At 42.2% G+C, this 13934-nt stretch overlaps 1 protein-coding gene across 3 annotated transcripts in view; it reads right to left on the reverse strand.

The window, feature by feature from the left end:
* The window catches only part of GPR107 (G protein-coupled receptor 107), a 37072-nt gene that overhangs the window by 7020 nt on the left and 16118 nt on the right, over positions 1 to 13934 (reverse strand). For 2 of the 3 annotated variants that reach the window (XM_051807427.1, XM_051807428.1), the window contains exons 14-17: positions 13229 to 13272; positions 5854 to 5903; positions 5030 to 5113; positions 4095 to 4219 (exon numbers count right to left, since the gene is read on the reverse strand). In XM_051807427.1, the coding sequence (XP_051663387.1) occupies positions 4095 to 4219; positions 5030 to 5113; positions 5854 to 5903; positions 13229 to 13272 (303 nt within the window). Of the gene's footprint in view, positions 1 to 4094; positions 4220 to 5029; positions 5114 to 5853; positions 5904 to 9629; positions 10480 to 13228; positions 13273 to 13934 lie in introns of those variants that run through there. The other variant, XM_051807429.1, reaches the window with a different exon arrangement.

Below are 13934 nucleotides of genomic sequence, written 5' to 3' on the forward strand. Positions count from 1 at the left end.
GAGGATGCAGCAAGACAGCTAGGAAGTTTACTCTTCAGAAACAATCAACTTTGTAATTACAGAATCAGGAGTAAGTATCCATTCAAGGAAGAGCCAAAGATTACCACGGACTACAAACACAAATGAACATCTAATATGCTGCAGCAATGCAGCAGCAGACATACTGGGATATATATAAAGAGGTGTTTTACACATACATGACATTGAAGGAGTCCTTACACTTGACTCACAGCTAGGAAGATCCCCCCTGGCACACAGCCTAGATTTCAGCACTGCACTCTACCACCATCCCAACCCCACTGCACACCAAGGTGATGACAGAAGTGAGGAGATGTTACGGCTGTGAGGGAATGATCCACTGCCCACATTTATGAGACAAACAGCTACACACTGAAACTGCAGCCAAGCCACGTCCTTTGTTACCAGAGAGGCCATTTGCTGTGTCCTGCACAATAACAGCAAAGAGCTGGGAGAGATTTCAGTGTGGACTCTCCAACAGCAAAGGCTAAAGCCAATCTCAAGAGCACCGTTCTTGCCTCGTGACAAGTGCATGAAGTAGCTGTGAGTCCTCCTTTTTTCTCAGATTGCCAATTCCTCTCCCTCTCAAAATCAGTCCAGCCAACGTGTTTTAGTGCCCAATAAAATAAGGGTAGCAGCACTAAGACCAAGCACACTGCAATCCCCATTATTGTCCTCAGAGCAGTCTCAGCACTTCAGTTCTGACCTGCAATATGGCAGGGAAATATCCCTCACCTGCTCCCTCCTGAACTGCACTTCTAGCCCACAAATTAGCAGCAGTTAAAATGCAACAAATCCTTCTCACTAAACCATCTCTCTCCAGAGAGCATTTTTGTGCCTGTCAGGCATTTACAAATGAGTCACAAAGGTTGTTCCCCAAACACTCCATCGTACAGTGCTGAAGAAATTTCACGTGTTTTATTTTTCTCCTGCATTGCATCCAAGGTATCAAGGAATGACTAAACATCCAGAAGTGTCTCCAGCCCTCCACACTGGTGGATCTCAGCTGTCTTGTCTCCTGTTTGTTTTGTTTTATAGTCCAACAAGAAGCACTGCAGTACTGGCAGCAGCCAGCCCTTACAAGCTATTGCAAACTGGGGTGAAAACTGATCAGCCATGGAACAAAAAAGCTGATCTCTGCAAGGGAAAGATGTGCTAGGTGAAGAAAATCACTGCTAATGGAGAGCATCATGAATCAGTCTGCCATGAAGCACAACCTGAGAGAAAGCAGAGAAAGGCAACCAACCAGGACGTTGAGTCTCAGCACAGAATTGGCTGCCTCACGATGCTGTGAGAAACTCCAGATCCCAAGGCAGATCAGTGTTACCACAACAGTTCACTGTGTTGAGGCTGTTTTGGGTGTTAAGGAAAAGCAAAGTCTCCTTACACTGAGTAAGATGGATTTACAGACTTGAGAACAAAACCATTAATGGTTTCTTCTCCTGCAATTCCTCCTCCAGTGGAAATATCTTGATGCCATGTTTTTGTATGAACATTCTCAACCAAGATCTGTAGAAGAGCATTTTGGTACCCAAATCTAAAGCAAACTTAATGAGCTAATAAAATAAAAAAATAATAAAAAAGACTTATTACAAGTCACCTTTGCTATTCTTGATTTATATTTTATTCTTGAGAGCTACAAGAACTTACAGAGACAAGAGTTGTGCCCTATGTTGCTTCTGTCACAGACACCTAATCTGTGGATTTTTCTTGATAGATTGCAGATTTCCAGTGTCCTTAACAGTATTTACATTTATTGCAAGATCAAGCTTTGTATAGTTTGCACTGCATGAAAACAGACACAAGCTAGAGAGCTGCTCTTAAAATGTCCTTTTTTTCTGCTGGAAGAAAAGCAGGCCTGGAAAACAGGCTTGACCTCACAGCTTTCCTCTCTGCTGGCTCATAGAAATGTTGAGTCTAAAGAAACGGAATGCTTCTGTTTTAGAGTAGTTGATTTTAACAAAAAACCTCTGGGAGAGGAAAATAACCATAAAACCTGGCAATAAGACATAGCAGAACACCATGAAGTCTGCAGGCTTTTACCTTCTGCCATAGCCTCTGAAGACAAGTGGGTATTTATCACATAAAAGGCAAAACACTCATGCAGTGGTTAGTCAGGACACTGTCAGGCACTTAGTCACCTGCTCAAATAATCTGTGATTTTCCCCTGCTCCCCCCAGAAGCAACACTTAATATTTATAAATGCAAAAATAGGACTAGCAAGACCCGAGTCAACAAGAAATTTAATACACTTTCAATGCAGTTCTTCACCTGTCACAGAATGTGTATAAACTCTGCTTCTCAAATAAGTGCAAACTTAACCTCCCTGATGGAGGTGGGGAAGGCAGAACCAGACACAGATTATACCCCGCCAAGTGCCCAAAAGGAGTAAAACTTCTGGTGAATCAGATGAGAAAAATTCAAGCAAGGCTAAAGGGAACAACCCACAAGACACAACAATGGAAACTCTCAAGGCAAAGAGCAAAACCCCTTACTAGGAAAAGGCTCACAAGGAATTCTGATCCTCGGGTTTCTAGTAACTCTATTTCATTGAATTAGTTCATTAAAATTTCTCCAGCTTATTTCTGTCAGATTCTCCTAAATTTAGCAACTTCTCCAATTGATTGAAATCACTGTATTTGAAAGGTGTCCTATTATTAGTCCTAAAAAACAAAACCAAAAAAAAAACAACCCCAACAAACCCACAAGAAAAAATTCATTAAGCACATAATGCAAAGTTGAAATTCACTCCAACAGGCAACAAAGAAAAAAGCCCGTTTTGGTACAATCACAAATCCTGCCACGTCTTCCAGTACAGACAGTGCCTTCCTGATGTCAATGTTTATTTACCAGCTGCCAAGCTGAAATCAGTTTCTTAGATAACCATTTTAACACCTATAAGTGACAGTGATTTTAAGGTCACTACCCACTAGTTGGATTCCACTTGAAAAAAATGACAGATTTTCCAGACCCAAAGCAAAAATAGCTAAGCATTAAAAAAAGATCTTTGTTACTAGCGATATTTCTGAGAAGTTCAACTCCTTAGATTACATTTGAGGCTGGATTCTATGATTCAAACCTCCTTGTAGCAATTTCCCAGTAAGATCCATTTCTTTCTGAGCTAACTAGGAGAGCAAACACATTCTGACTTTTTTTTTTGCTTCTGTATTAAAAATTGGAGAGTTCATTTATTTCACCCAAGATCAGGTAAAGGAGATTTACCAAATTGGAAAAACTCTTAGGAATAGGCTTGTGAGCCTGCACATGAATAGCAATTATCCATGAAATGTATAACTACTAAAGGATTAGGTTGGCTCTGCTCCTATTAAGGCAGCAGAGTCTGTGGCAGTTATAGCTGTACCCAACACTCCTGGCAGGCTGAATTTCTTAGGGCAGTTTCTGTCATAAATTCAGAAATGCCACTCATTTTCTAAGTCCTCAGAAAATCACTGCAAAGCAAATGACAGGGACTTAGGCTGAGCCCTACTTTATCATTTCTCCAGACTTGCTCAGGTCCTGAAGCATTTGTGGTGCCTCACGGTTTAGCAGCAAGGAGGAGAACAGGGAAAAGTATCAGCAGAAATCCATCTCCTTGGCTCAGTGTTGCTTTAGATAAATTTTTGCAAAGCTACAGGCTGAATGCCAAGGCACCATGGTCATTTATGTTCTGTAGACTGGCAGGTCATTTTTGTTGTTGGTTTGGTTGTGGGGTTTTTTTGTTTAAATATGAAGCATTGATGACAACCTGCAAGGCTCGTTCACGTTCAGTGACATAAATTCAATTCAGAAGCTTTATTACTTGATATTTTCATGGGCATCTTTTTGCCCCATGAAAAGCTTTACCAGCTTATTCCCCACTACTGCAATAGCCAGGTCAGAGGCTCCTATGCATAAATACAAATCTCTTCACACACACCAAACAGACACCTCATCTTTAAGCATGTGGGCAGACACTAATCTTTTTCAGAGAAGGATTTAGAGAGATTAAAGTAAACTGGTTTTAAACGTTACTTTTCTCAAATCAAGTGAAGAGGTAAAAAAAAAAAAAAAAAAAAGGAAGGGAAGGGGGTTCTTACACAGCTTCCATCTCCAGGTCATCCTCATCATCTTGAGAAAGCTGTAGATAAGGATTGTCTGACGCTGGACGGAACTTGTACCCAGTGAGGACAAAGAACACGAGTGTGGCCATTTCATCCAGCAGCTGCAAGGGAAAACACAAGGCTGAAGTTCAGTCCTGTGATGCTTTGTGGTCACACAACATTTCTCCTCATTCATAAGGTTCAAGGTTTAATGGCCAAGGAGCCTGTGCCATAGCAGAAATAAAGCAATCCCTGCCCTGTTATCATTAATCCCAGGCTAAAGGCTGTCAAACCCTTTGTTCTTTCAGCTTTCCCCGTCACTTTAAATACAGTTACAGTTCTATCCATCAATCCAGAGCTTTCAAAGAGCTATGGCAAGACTTGGCTTTTAAATGAGGAGTGGAAAATCATCCCTAAGTTATTTGGTATTTTCAACAGTTAATGTATTCCAAGGACTCCCTGCACAGTTACTTGGATTATATGTTAAGAAACCAAGTATTTAAAAGCCACTAGGCAATAAAGCCTGTAGATGGAAGAGCAAAAGCCTAATTCTCTGGCTCCCTGGGGCCTCAATTACACAGGGTAAACCTGACGAATTTTTTTTTTCCTCCTTTGTATGTTCTTGATTAATTTCCTTCAGACATCTTTAAATTGAAAGACTAAAAAAAAATCAATAATGCAATTACTTTCAGACATCTCATGTATAATCCAGCAGGCTCACTGGACAAACATAAGACTAAAAATATATTCCTTCACCTTAAGCATAACATTGATAAAAATCAGGAGGAGACAGGGTGCAGCACTGTGCTTTGAGATGTTCTACCATAACATGAGGACCAATTTATGGATTTTTTTGGTGCAGTTATATTTAAAGAATAATAGAGAAAAAAAAAAGCCAAGGAATGGATGTATTTTCCCTTGCTGGCAAATACCTGGTACAGCCATTTCCACTGGAATGGAACAGCAATCTTTATGAGAATGGCAATGATCCGTGTGAAGTAAATGTAACACACAATCTGGGAAGGAAAAGAAGAAAGCGTGATGAGAACAATAGCACCGTCCTTACAGAACCTTTTTTTCCCAGAGAAAGAGCTCAAGCAATTCCCAAACAACTCCTTATGTCAGACTGGTCTTATTATGCTCCTTGATAAACATGGAAGATATAGGCTGAGGGTTCTACTGCTTGTTCAACATCCAAGTAACTCCAGCTGTTGGTAACACACTCACGTTACAGCAGGAAATGCTTTAAGTATTACGATTTCATAGAACTTGAAGAATCACGACTGTAATTTATCACTCTTACCACTTATAAGAGCCTGAAATGAGGCTGTTGGAAATCATTAAGAAGCCTGTGTTCTCCTGGGAGATATACCCATGGCTCCCACTGACTTCATCACAAAATGCACACATGCATCTCAAGGCACCATTTGGTCCCAAGTTTAATTTTTAGCAAGTTTACAGTATGTTATTCAAGCCCATCAATTCAACTGGCAGCTCAAGCTGTCTCCAGAGGAAATCAGGAAGCATTACAAATAGCTGGAATCAATTTAAAGATAGACAGAAGGATGCAACCATTAGGAAAAAAAAGGGAAGTTGCTTTTAGGATTGTAAGCCAGCTGACCAAGATGCCAAAGCACAGAGCTAGGAGCAACTCTACCACATCCACCAGGTGTGGTAGCTTCCAACAAGTATTCCATTTAAGGGTTTGAACAGCTTCCAAGTGCTCTGCATGCCTGTGTACAGGTGTTTTACTTACCATAACATAGTAATGTCTGAAGAGCTTCAGCTTTGCTAGGTTAATGGCAGCTATCAAGAGAACACAGAAGTCCATCAGAAAATTGTTAAAATGAGACAGTTAATTTTTATGCTTGTCTGCAGGGTAGGCAAGTGGTCAAAACCAGGACTCAATTAATCCCAGGCTAGAAGGGTTTGTCTCACACCCCACTGGGCACTCCAAGGAGTGCCAGACTGGAGTGTCCACACACTGGACAACTGTCAGGCTGGGGTGAGTTCTCTCTTAAAAAGGGAACTCAGATTGCTTTTACACTAATTTTTATGTACACACACTCTGCAATATAGAGCCTTCCTCTACCTGTGTAGATACAGTCACCTCACTCCTGCCAGAAGGGTCACCACACCACCTGACACCACCTCCTAGAAAACTCCTGTCTTTTCTAGAGTCCTTGCTGACCTGAGCAACTTTGGGGTAATCACAGCTCTGGGAACCACTGCATCTGGTTGAACTGCAGCACAGGCATTTTAACATCTAAGCAGGATGTTCGTGGCTCTGTCACAGCTTACAAGTGAGATGGGAAATCATCCTAACCAGTTATTAAACGCATGTGTTTCAGTCACCAGCCGTGCAAGCCAAGGCCCCGGGCGAACCTCCGTGGGTTGGACAGATCCCATCAGCTGCAGGAGCACAGCAGACACTCATGTGAACGAGCTGAGGTCAACAACAGATGGAACAGCTGTCAACTCTGGTTTGAGAGTCAGGTTTTATACGTGCAGCAGGATTACGAACACAGACTCCTGATGCTTTTGTGACAACACGAGAGGCAAAGAGCCCAAGATATGTTGACAGTGTACAGAGGTGCAGCTTAGAGCCAGTGATACAAGCTGCCAGTTAAAAAATGTTGCCACATATTTACTGATAGTCCCTCCAAGCCCTCACAATGTATTTATCAGATGTGGAAGTGCAATACATTGTGCTTAAGTTCACCTGCACCTCCTCACAGAATTCACCCCCAGCACAGAGTTACAAAAGGCTGCATATATTTGCACATAAGGTCTTCCAGGTTCACAAGAGAGCAAAACACAGTATTACACATGAGGAAGAGAAGGGCTAATAGATCCCAAAGAAATGCTTCACTTCCTGTGACAAAAACAAAGCAGCTTTTCTTAAAGAAAGGCAACATCAAATGCACTGCTTCAAATAAACTCCTGTAGCTTCCACCTACAGCAACTACAATGAAGTCAGGCAACATTCTGTTATAAAGCTAATTTGTACAATCTAGAGATCAAGAGTCCCTTTCCAGCTTATATTTAATGTTCCATGAGAACCACTGAAAGCTACAGACACCCTGAGACAAACACAAACCCTCCTCCAGCAGAAACACTCCAAGAGCAGCACTTGACTAACACAAGGCATGATGACCTGATGTTAAAAGCTTTTCCCAACAGAGTTGGTGAAAGATTAAAATGTGTAAATATGCATTAAATCACGAAGCAGGGAAGCAATATTGTCCTATTTAAAGGAGAGCTGCATTAAGTGTGACCATGAAGATCTTGTGATTTCCCACACACCGGTTTGCACACAGAAGGATCTATTTTGAACTCAACGCATCCAACTTCAGGAACTGCCACCAACTGGTGCACTGACAGACCATGAAAATTACCAGGCTTTGTAGTTCAAGGAACACCAACTCAACAGCTGTGATTCAAACTGCCAGTCCATCAGTGCTTTACAGTCAACAACAGCGAGCTGGGGAGTCATTTCTGTTGGATTCATGCAGTGCAGAGGATGAAAGGACAGCAAAGACAAAGATCTGGCTGCCAACTGAAGTGTCACAGTGCCACCTCTCCCAGCTGATAAAGCACAGCTCAAGATCTCACCTACTCATCATGCTAATCAATACCAAGGAGTCATAAGCTGGTATATCCACCCATCCAGAATGACTGAGTATAGGAAAGAAGGGTGAAGGAAGGAAAAAAGGCAACCACCACCAAGCAGAAAGGCAAAAAAGTCACCTGTGGAAGCTGGCTTGCTGATTTATTAGAACCAGGTGCTCTCTTCTAGCTGCCTCAACAGCAGAAATACTTCTCTCCACTATCAGATACTCAAGTCAGTATTAATGCATGTCTACAAAATTCTTCCAGTTTTTTTTTAAACAACTCAAAAGTTACAGGACACAGTGTTCTGGAGAAAATCTCAAATCATCATTGTTTGGCATCAGCAGCCTATGAATTGCTTCTTCACAGGCTGAACGTGCTCCAAGCAGTCATATTTGAGTCCTGCTGTCCTGGACACTTAAAGACTTCTGTTCACCTCAGCCTGGCAGCCCGGGCACTGACAGCAGCACTTGCAGGGAGTGAGGCTTGGCCAGCAGCTGTCACTTATAACTTGAATCACTTGCAGCCTCAACCTGTAAAGCTGTGATAACACAGCAGCAGACACAGCAGGCAGCAAAGGTTGGGGAAATTTATGTTTCGAGTATGATAACCATTGTGCAAAGAACAGTACTTAACTGCAGAGAAGGGAAAAAAATAAAATTAAAAAGACTTTCTACCCAAGGTTTTACAAATTAATCCATACCTGTGTTCCATCTCTTTCATAGAGTAATTAAAAAGATGAAAGCCATCCTTCCAAGAAAGACTTATAACATCTATACCTTGCTTCCCTCAGTTTTCCCTCTCTATCACCATTTACTTTAACAGCTTGTGTCTGCAATAGCCTGATCTGCATCGACCAAAACACAGCACACCCCAGTATTTTGATAAGCAGTCTCTTTTTCAGATTGCCCCTGTGCTAATTTCCAATGCTGACACTGCCTGTAAGATGGAAAAAGGAAAGTTGGACCATCCACTGCAGCCCTGCACACCACACCATAGCTTTTTGATGAATACATCTGACCTTTTCAGAATATATATGTACTAACAATCCCAGGACTGCAGCTGAGGGCACAGGGAGCTCAAGCCAGACAATACAGTACAAAAGGCAAACTATAATGCAGCAAGAGAACACGCTCAAGTACAGCTGAGAATATCTCTACAATGCTTTGCTTGCTCTGCTCACTCTGGTGCATTTGAGATGTGATCTGTGCCATTATCGAATTGCAAATGGAAGTTTTCTATTCTCCCCAGTGGTGCAGCCCACATGTAGATCCAGACTTCAAAAAAAGCAAGCCTGAGAAGTGTGGTTCTACAGTCTCTAGAGCACTCTGCTTAAAAGCACTCCTGGAAGAGGAGGTCAGATAGACACAGCAACACCCAGTGTCACGCACGAGCAGGTGGCACAGACTGGTTCATCTTGAATACCCCGGAATACATCAGCCATTTGGCACAAAAGGTCTCCACCAGGGTCAGATCAAAGTCCAAAGTACAGGATAAGCAATGTATCTCCAACATGCAGCTACTACATCAACCCTGGACAGCACCTGGAAGTGGTGCTGAGCTGAGCCAAGCAGAGGCTGCTCTGCACCACACAGGACCAGGCTCTTTGTTCACAGCATTTTCATGGCACAGCAGCAGGAAGACACTGAATACTGCAAGTGGTTTTTCCTGCCATGGGGGCAAGCATGGGAGCACCAGTCATTATTTGCCCACTGCACAGAACACAGGGAATGTTGCCTGAGAGCTACACACTGCAATCTATTTCCCCTAATTCTGCTGCCAACCATGACATGCTGCAGTGCCCCAGGAAAACAGCAAACCATGATTGGACTGTGCCGTGTCACATTCTCCTCACACAGTCACACACAGAGGTACCAGCAGAACAAACTGCAGCAATGTTTTCAACCCCCATTCCTCCCTCAAACAACAGATGACATGATGACTAGAGTGGGTTATGAGACTTAAGAGGTCCAGTGACCAAGAACTTGGCATTTCAAACAAAATAATATATAAATAATATATATACTCCCTCTCTTTTCTCATGATGCCTGTAAACAAGGTGGTGGCAGTTGAGCAGCTTTGCAGCCTGAAGGATTCTAGGTCAGTTTGCAAGGCTGATTTCCTTAAATCTACATGTCTGCAAAGACATTTGCAATGCAGATCTAGAAATGGACAGAGAGCACAGGCTCCCATCTGAAGGAAGATATAGTGACAGATCAAAGAGGTGTAGCTGAGCACTTGCTTAAGTCTGAAGGTGGCGATTTTTAAAGGGGAGGAAAAAAAGTTTCTAAAAATGGGATGTTTACACCCACTGCTGTGCAAGATAAGAAGCCTGTGTAGGTCAGACTTACTGCTTTAAAGATCACCTTCAAGGGAAAAAAGCAAACAACCAAGCAGCTCAAACTGAGCTGTATCACTCTGCCATGTCTACTCTTCACTATCAATCCACAGCATCTGTATATGTAAGGTCTCCCTGGATAATGATGGCTTCAGACCCATTCCTCTAGCTTTTGTACTTTAGAATAACTTAAAATAAAAATAATCTGGTTTAAATGACTATCAGCTAGTAACTCCAAATCACTGCCACTTATAACAAGCCTTTTTATTAATTGTACATTGCTAAAACAAAGGCCTATGGCAAGCACAGCCCTGAGACTAAAGGGCTGGTAAATCCAACCAGCCTTCTGCTTCATTCCGAGTCCAGTCACATCGCAGTCACGGCTGCACTTGACCCATGGCAGTGCTCCCTAATAAACAGGGGGAAAAGCAGCTGGAAGAGAACAAGACAAACAGTCAGGAAACACCACCAAGATACCAAGCCATAAAGTCCTGGAGTTGTTAGTTCTAACAGATGCAAAGAAGCAAAAATAATTTCCCTTAGGTCTCTCTCAGTGGTAAGAAGGTCACCAGAAGAAACAATGCCAGGAAAAACAACTAGTGAATGTATAGTATGTAATTCCCCAATACACCTAATAAGTTAAGGAAGCTACAGGGAAAACAGCCTTTGACTAGACAATAAACCCCAGCAGGAAACAGCCAGTCCAACAAGGACTGTCTGCTCAAGATCTTGTTCTAACCACAGGACAGGCAGTGCAGCACTTAAACTGCATGAGAGGATCCAGTAATTTTTACTACTTCAGGAGAAAACTACCTTCAACAGCAAGAAAAAAACACTGGTGATTTGAGAGTCTGTGCTGGTTCTATTCTTCATACGAGAAGCTGAGATTCCAAGGAGCACCTCTGCAGAACAGGGCCTCCAAGGGAAGCCTCCAGAGCAAAGAGCATTTGGTTCTAGTAAAGACTATTCATTGATAAGCCTAGCATGAATGATTTTACATTTTACAGTGCAACCAAATCACTTTTGGTTTTCTCAACAAGACACACTAGCAGCATGACATCATTAGGTCACATTCTGCTTCTGGCATCACATTGCCATCCACTTGCTCCCCGTGGGCTCCTATCAACAGCCTCTAAATAGTCAAAACAGATTGTGTTTCACAAGTGATTCCCAGCACTGTGGCTCTCCTGGCCACAATCTGCTGTCAGCCTATGCAATGTTTCCCCTGAAAATATTTTCCTTAGATATTGTTTTATTATTAGTGTAGCATAACACAGTTGCTAAGTCCCTCTCAGCACACAGTTCACAGTTACTGAATTGCAGGATCTGCACAACCAGATGGCAACACCAGTAGGTAAAGCTGGTAACAGCAGTAGGTGATCCACAAGCAACATCCATGATTTAAAGAGCATCATTACCCATGGAGAACAACACAATACAGAGGACTAAAACAGCCCTTAAGGGCTACTGTGCATAGCACTGACTGACTGTAAAGAGACAGCCATTTCCTCTCAAATTAACGTTTTCTTTCACACACCACAGTGCATCCTTCAGAATTGCTTGGGTTTACTCAGATCTGGGTTCCACCGGTTATGAAGGACAGTGGACAGGTCCAGCCTTGACGCTGAACATCTTTGCTGTTGGTCACCTCTCCTTCACTCAGGATACTTGAAGTTAAGTAAACTCCATAGCACCACCTTGTGATAAGAACCAAGGTAGGCACAGGGAAATCACCTGGGGCCACACGGATCTGGAATCGGTGTCTCAGTTCCATGCACTAACTGCTGTGTGCTCAGTGCCAGGACAGTCAGATCCATTGCCACCCAGGGAAGAACCAGGCCTGACATATGTGAAGTCCTCCATTCAGAAGAGACTGCTTCAAGGAGTATTTAAATTTTAGCACTTTTTAACAGTAAGAGCATAAGTACTCCAGAACATATGCTCGGTGGACAACATATAACAAATTCATCAGTGAATGTCACTGGACCCAAGTGAACACATTGATAATAAATCTACCAACAGCATTCATGTTACATTATTAAAACTGACCTTTTTTTACATTTGTTTCTATTAGAAATTAATAATTTCCACCTTTAAGTTTGGAGGGGGTTTTTTTGTGTGTTTATATGGCTGTTTTTTGGTTGTTTTTTTTAAACAGCTCAGAACATAAAAAAACCCCAAATTCATTGTAAGTATGGTTTCAATTTAACAGATGGCAAAAAAACCCCCAAAACCCTAATCTGTGGTCTGAACAGAGCTGAGTTCAGTACCCAGCCTTATACTTCACCTACAGAGGTAATCAGCAGTGAAATGCAAGAGTGGCAGTGAAAGCCAAGGAAATGGCTGGAAGAAGTATCCAGACCTGGGAATACATGTCCAGAAAGGAAAGACAAGAGTTAAAGGATAAGACTGGGTTAAAAAGCTGTTGCCAACAAATGACCTTCTACAAATGAAGCTTCCAAGAAGAATAAGCCACCAAATGACAGAAGATTGAAATGGTTGCCTGCTTCCAAGGAAATCAGAGTATGCTCCATAGCTTGTATCTGAGGAACTAATTCAGAAGTGAGTAGATAAGGCAGGAAAAGCACACACTGCAGCAGCTGTACTTGGGTTGGCCTTCCATCCATCACCTCATTTTCACTGCTACAATAAACATCACTCCACTTCCCACTAGCAGCCCTTGGAGTTGCTGTACAAACATGGACAAGTCAAGAACTGTGCTACACTGAATGCCAAGTTAGGTTTTGTTTCATAATGAGGTTTGTTTCCCTCTATTCTGCCAGGAACAGAGTTCTGCAGAGATTGAAATAAGGGGGTCTAGTTAGACTAATATTCAGCAATTCTGGAATTCATTTCTAGTTCTGCTTCTGAACATTCAAGTGAGGAAAAAAAATGGCAAATCTGTCAAGATGATTTGCTCTAGATGTCATGTTTAACTCAAGCACAGAGAGCTGTGCAGGCAGCAGAGAAGGAGTTACACATAGCAGTTCTGATAGTCAAAGCAATACATGAAAAAGGTCATTTTCCAAAAGCTATTCCCACGAGCCCACTGAGGAAAAGCAGAGTGACACTAAAATAGTGTAGATTTATAGTTTTAGTTTACATATTTTAAATTAGCATCACATGTTTGAAATTCTGGCATTATGACATGAGGCATAAAGCAGAAAAAAAGATTACTTGCCTTTCCCATCTGTTGCTGAAGCCTCTTGTAAATGTCTTATTGACCTGAAAAATAAAAATAAAGAATAGATTAGCTATAAGTTTTACACTCCCTTTCCACTGTAATCCTCTAGATCACTGACAAGTTTTGTTAGCTCTTTATGGCTGGGGTGTGATCAGAATTAACTGTGCTTGGCACTGCACACACTTCACCCTCATGCCTCCAGCTCAGGCAGTTAGCTCAAGTATCTCTGTTTCCTTGGGATTAAGAAAGCAGATTGCTAAAGCCCACTTCAGCCTACAGAAAGGTTTGTGGGAGGGAGGGAGGGAGCAGAGTGAGAAACTGGGGCATTTTCCAGCATAATGCTTTCCACTTGTAAACTTAAGCTGAGCCACTCTTCAGAGAGCTGCCAAGCATTTGGCATCTTACTGCTCTTTTAAGCTCTTTTCATTTAAATAGTTGATTGCAGCTACACATCTACATAGGCAACTTATGTAACAGAAACTACCCTGCAGGAATGTAAATCCAGGGGCCAAGTCTTAGTCACCTTGCTCACATGAATCATCCCATCAGCTGCAGTGACACTACGCAGATGAAAAAGGGGCAGGATTTTATGTCAGGGGCTTCACTGCCAGTTTATGTTGGCACCATGGCAATGCAGGAACACTGGCTGCACATTTTAAACAGTCACAGGACAGGTCACCCAAATGCATTTCTTCTTCAAGTA

Source organism: Manacus candei, unplaced genomic scaffold, assembly GCF_025592945.1.
Source record: "Manacus candei isolate 608988 ecotype Guabito, Panama unplaced genomic scaffold, ASM2559294v1 h1tg000071l, whole genome shotgun sequence".
Taxonomy (NCBI): domain Eukaryota; kingdom Metazoa; phylum Chordata; class Aves; order Passeriformes; family Pipridae; genus Manacus; species Manacus candei.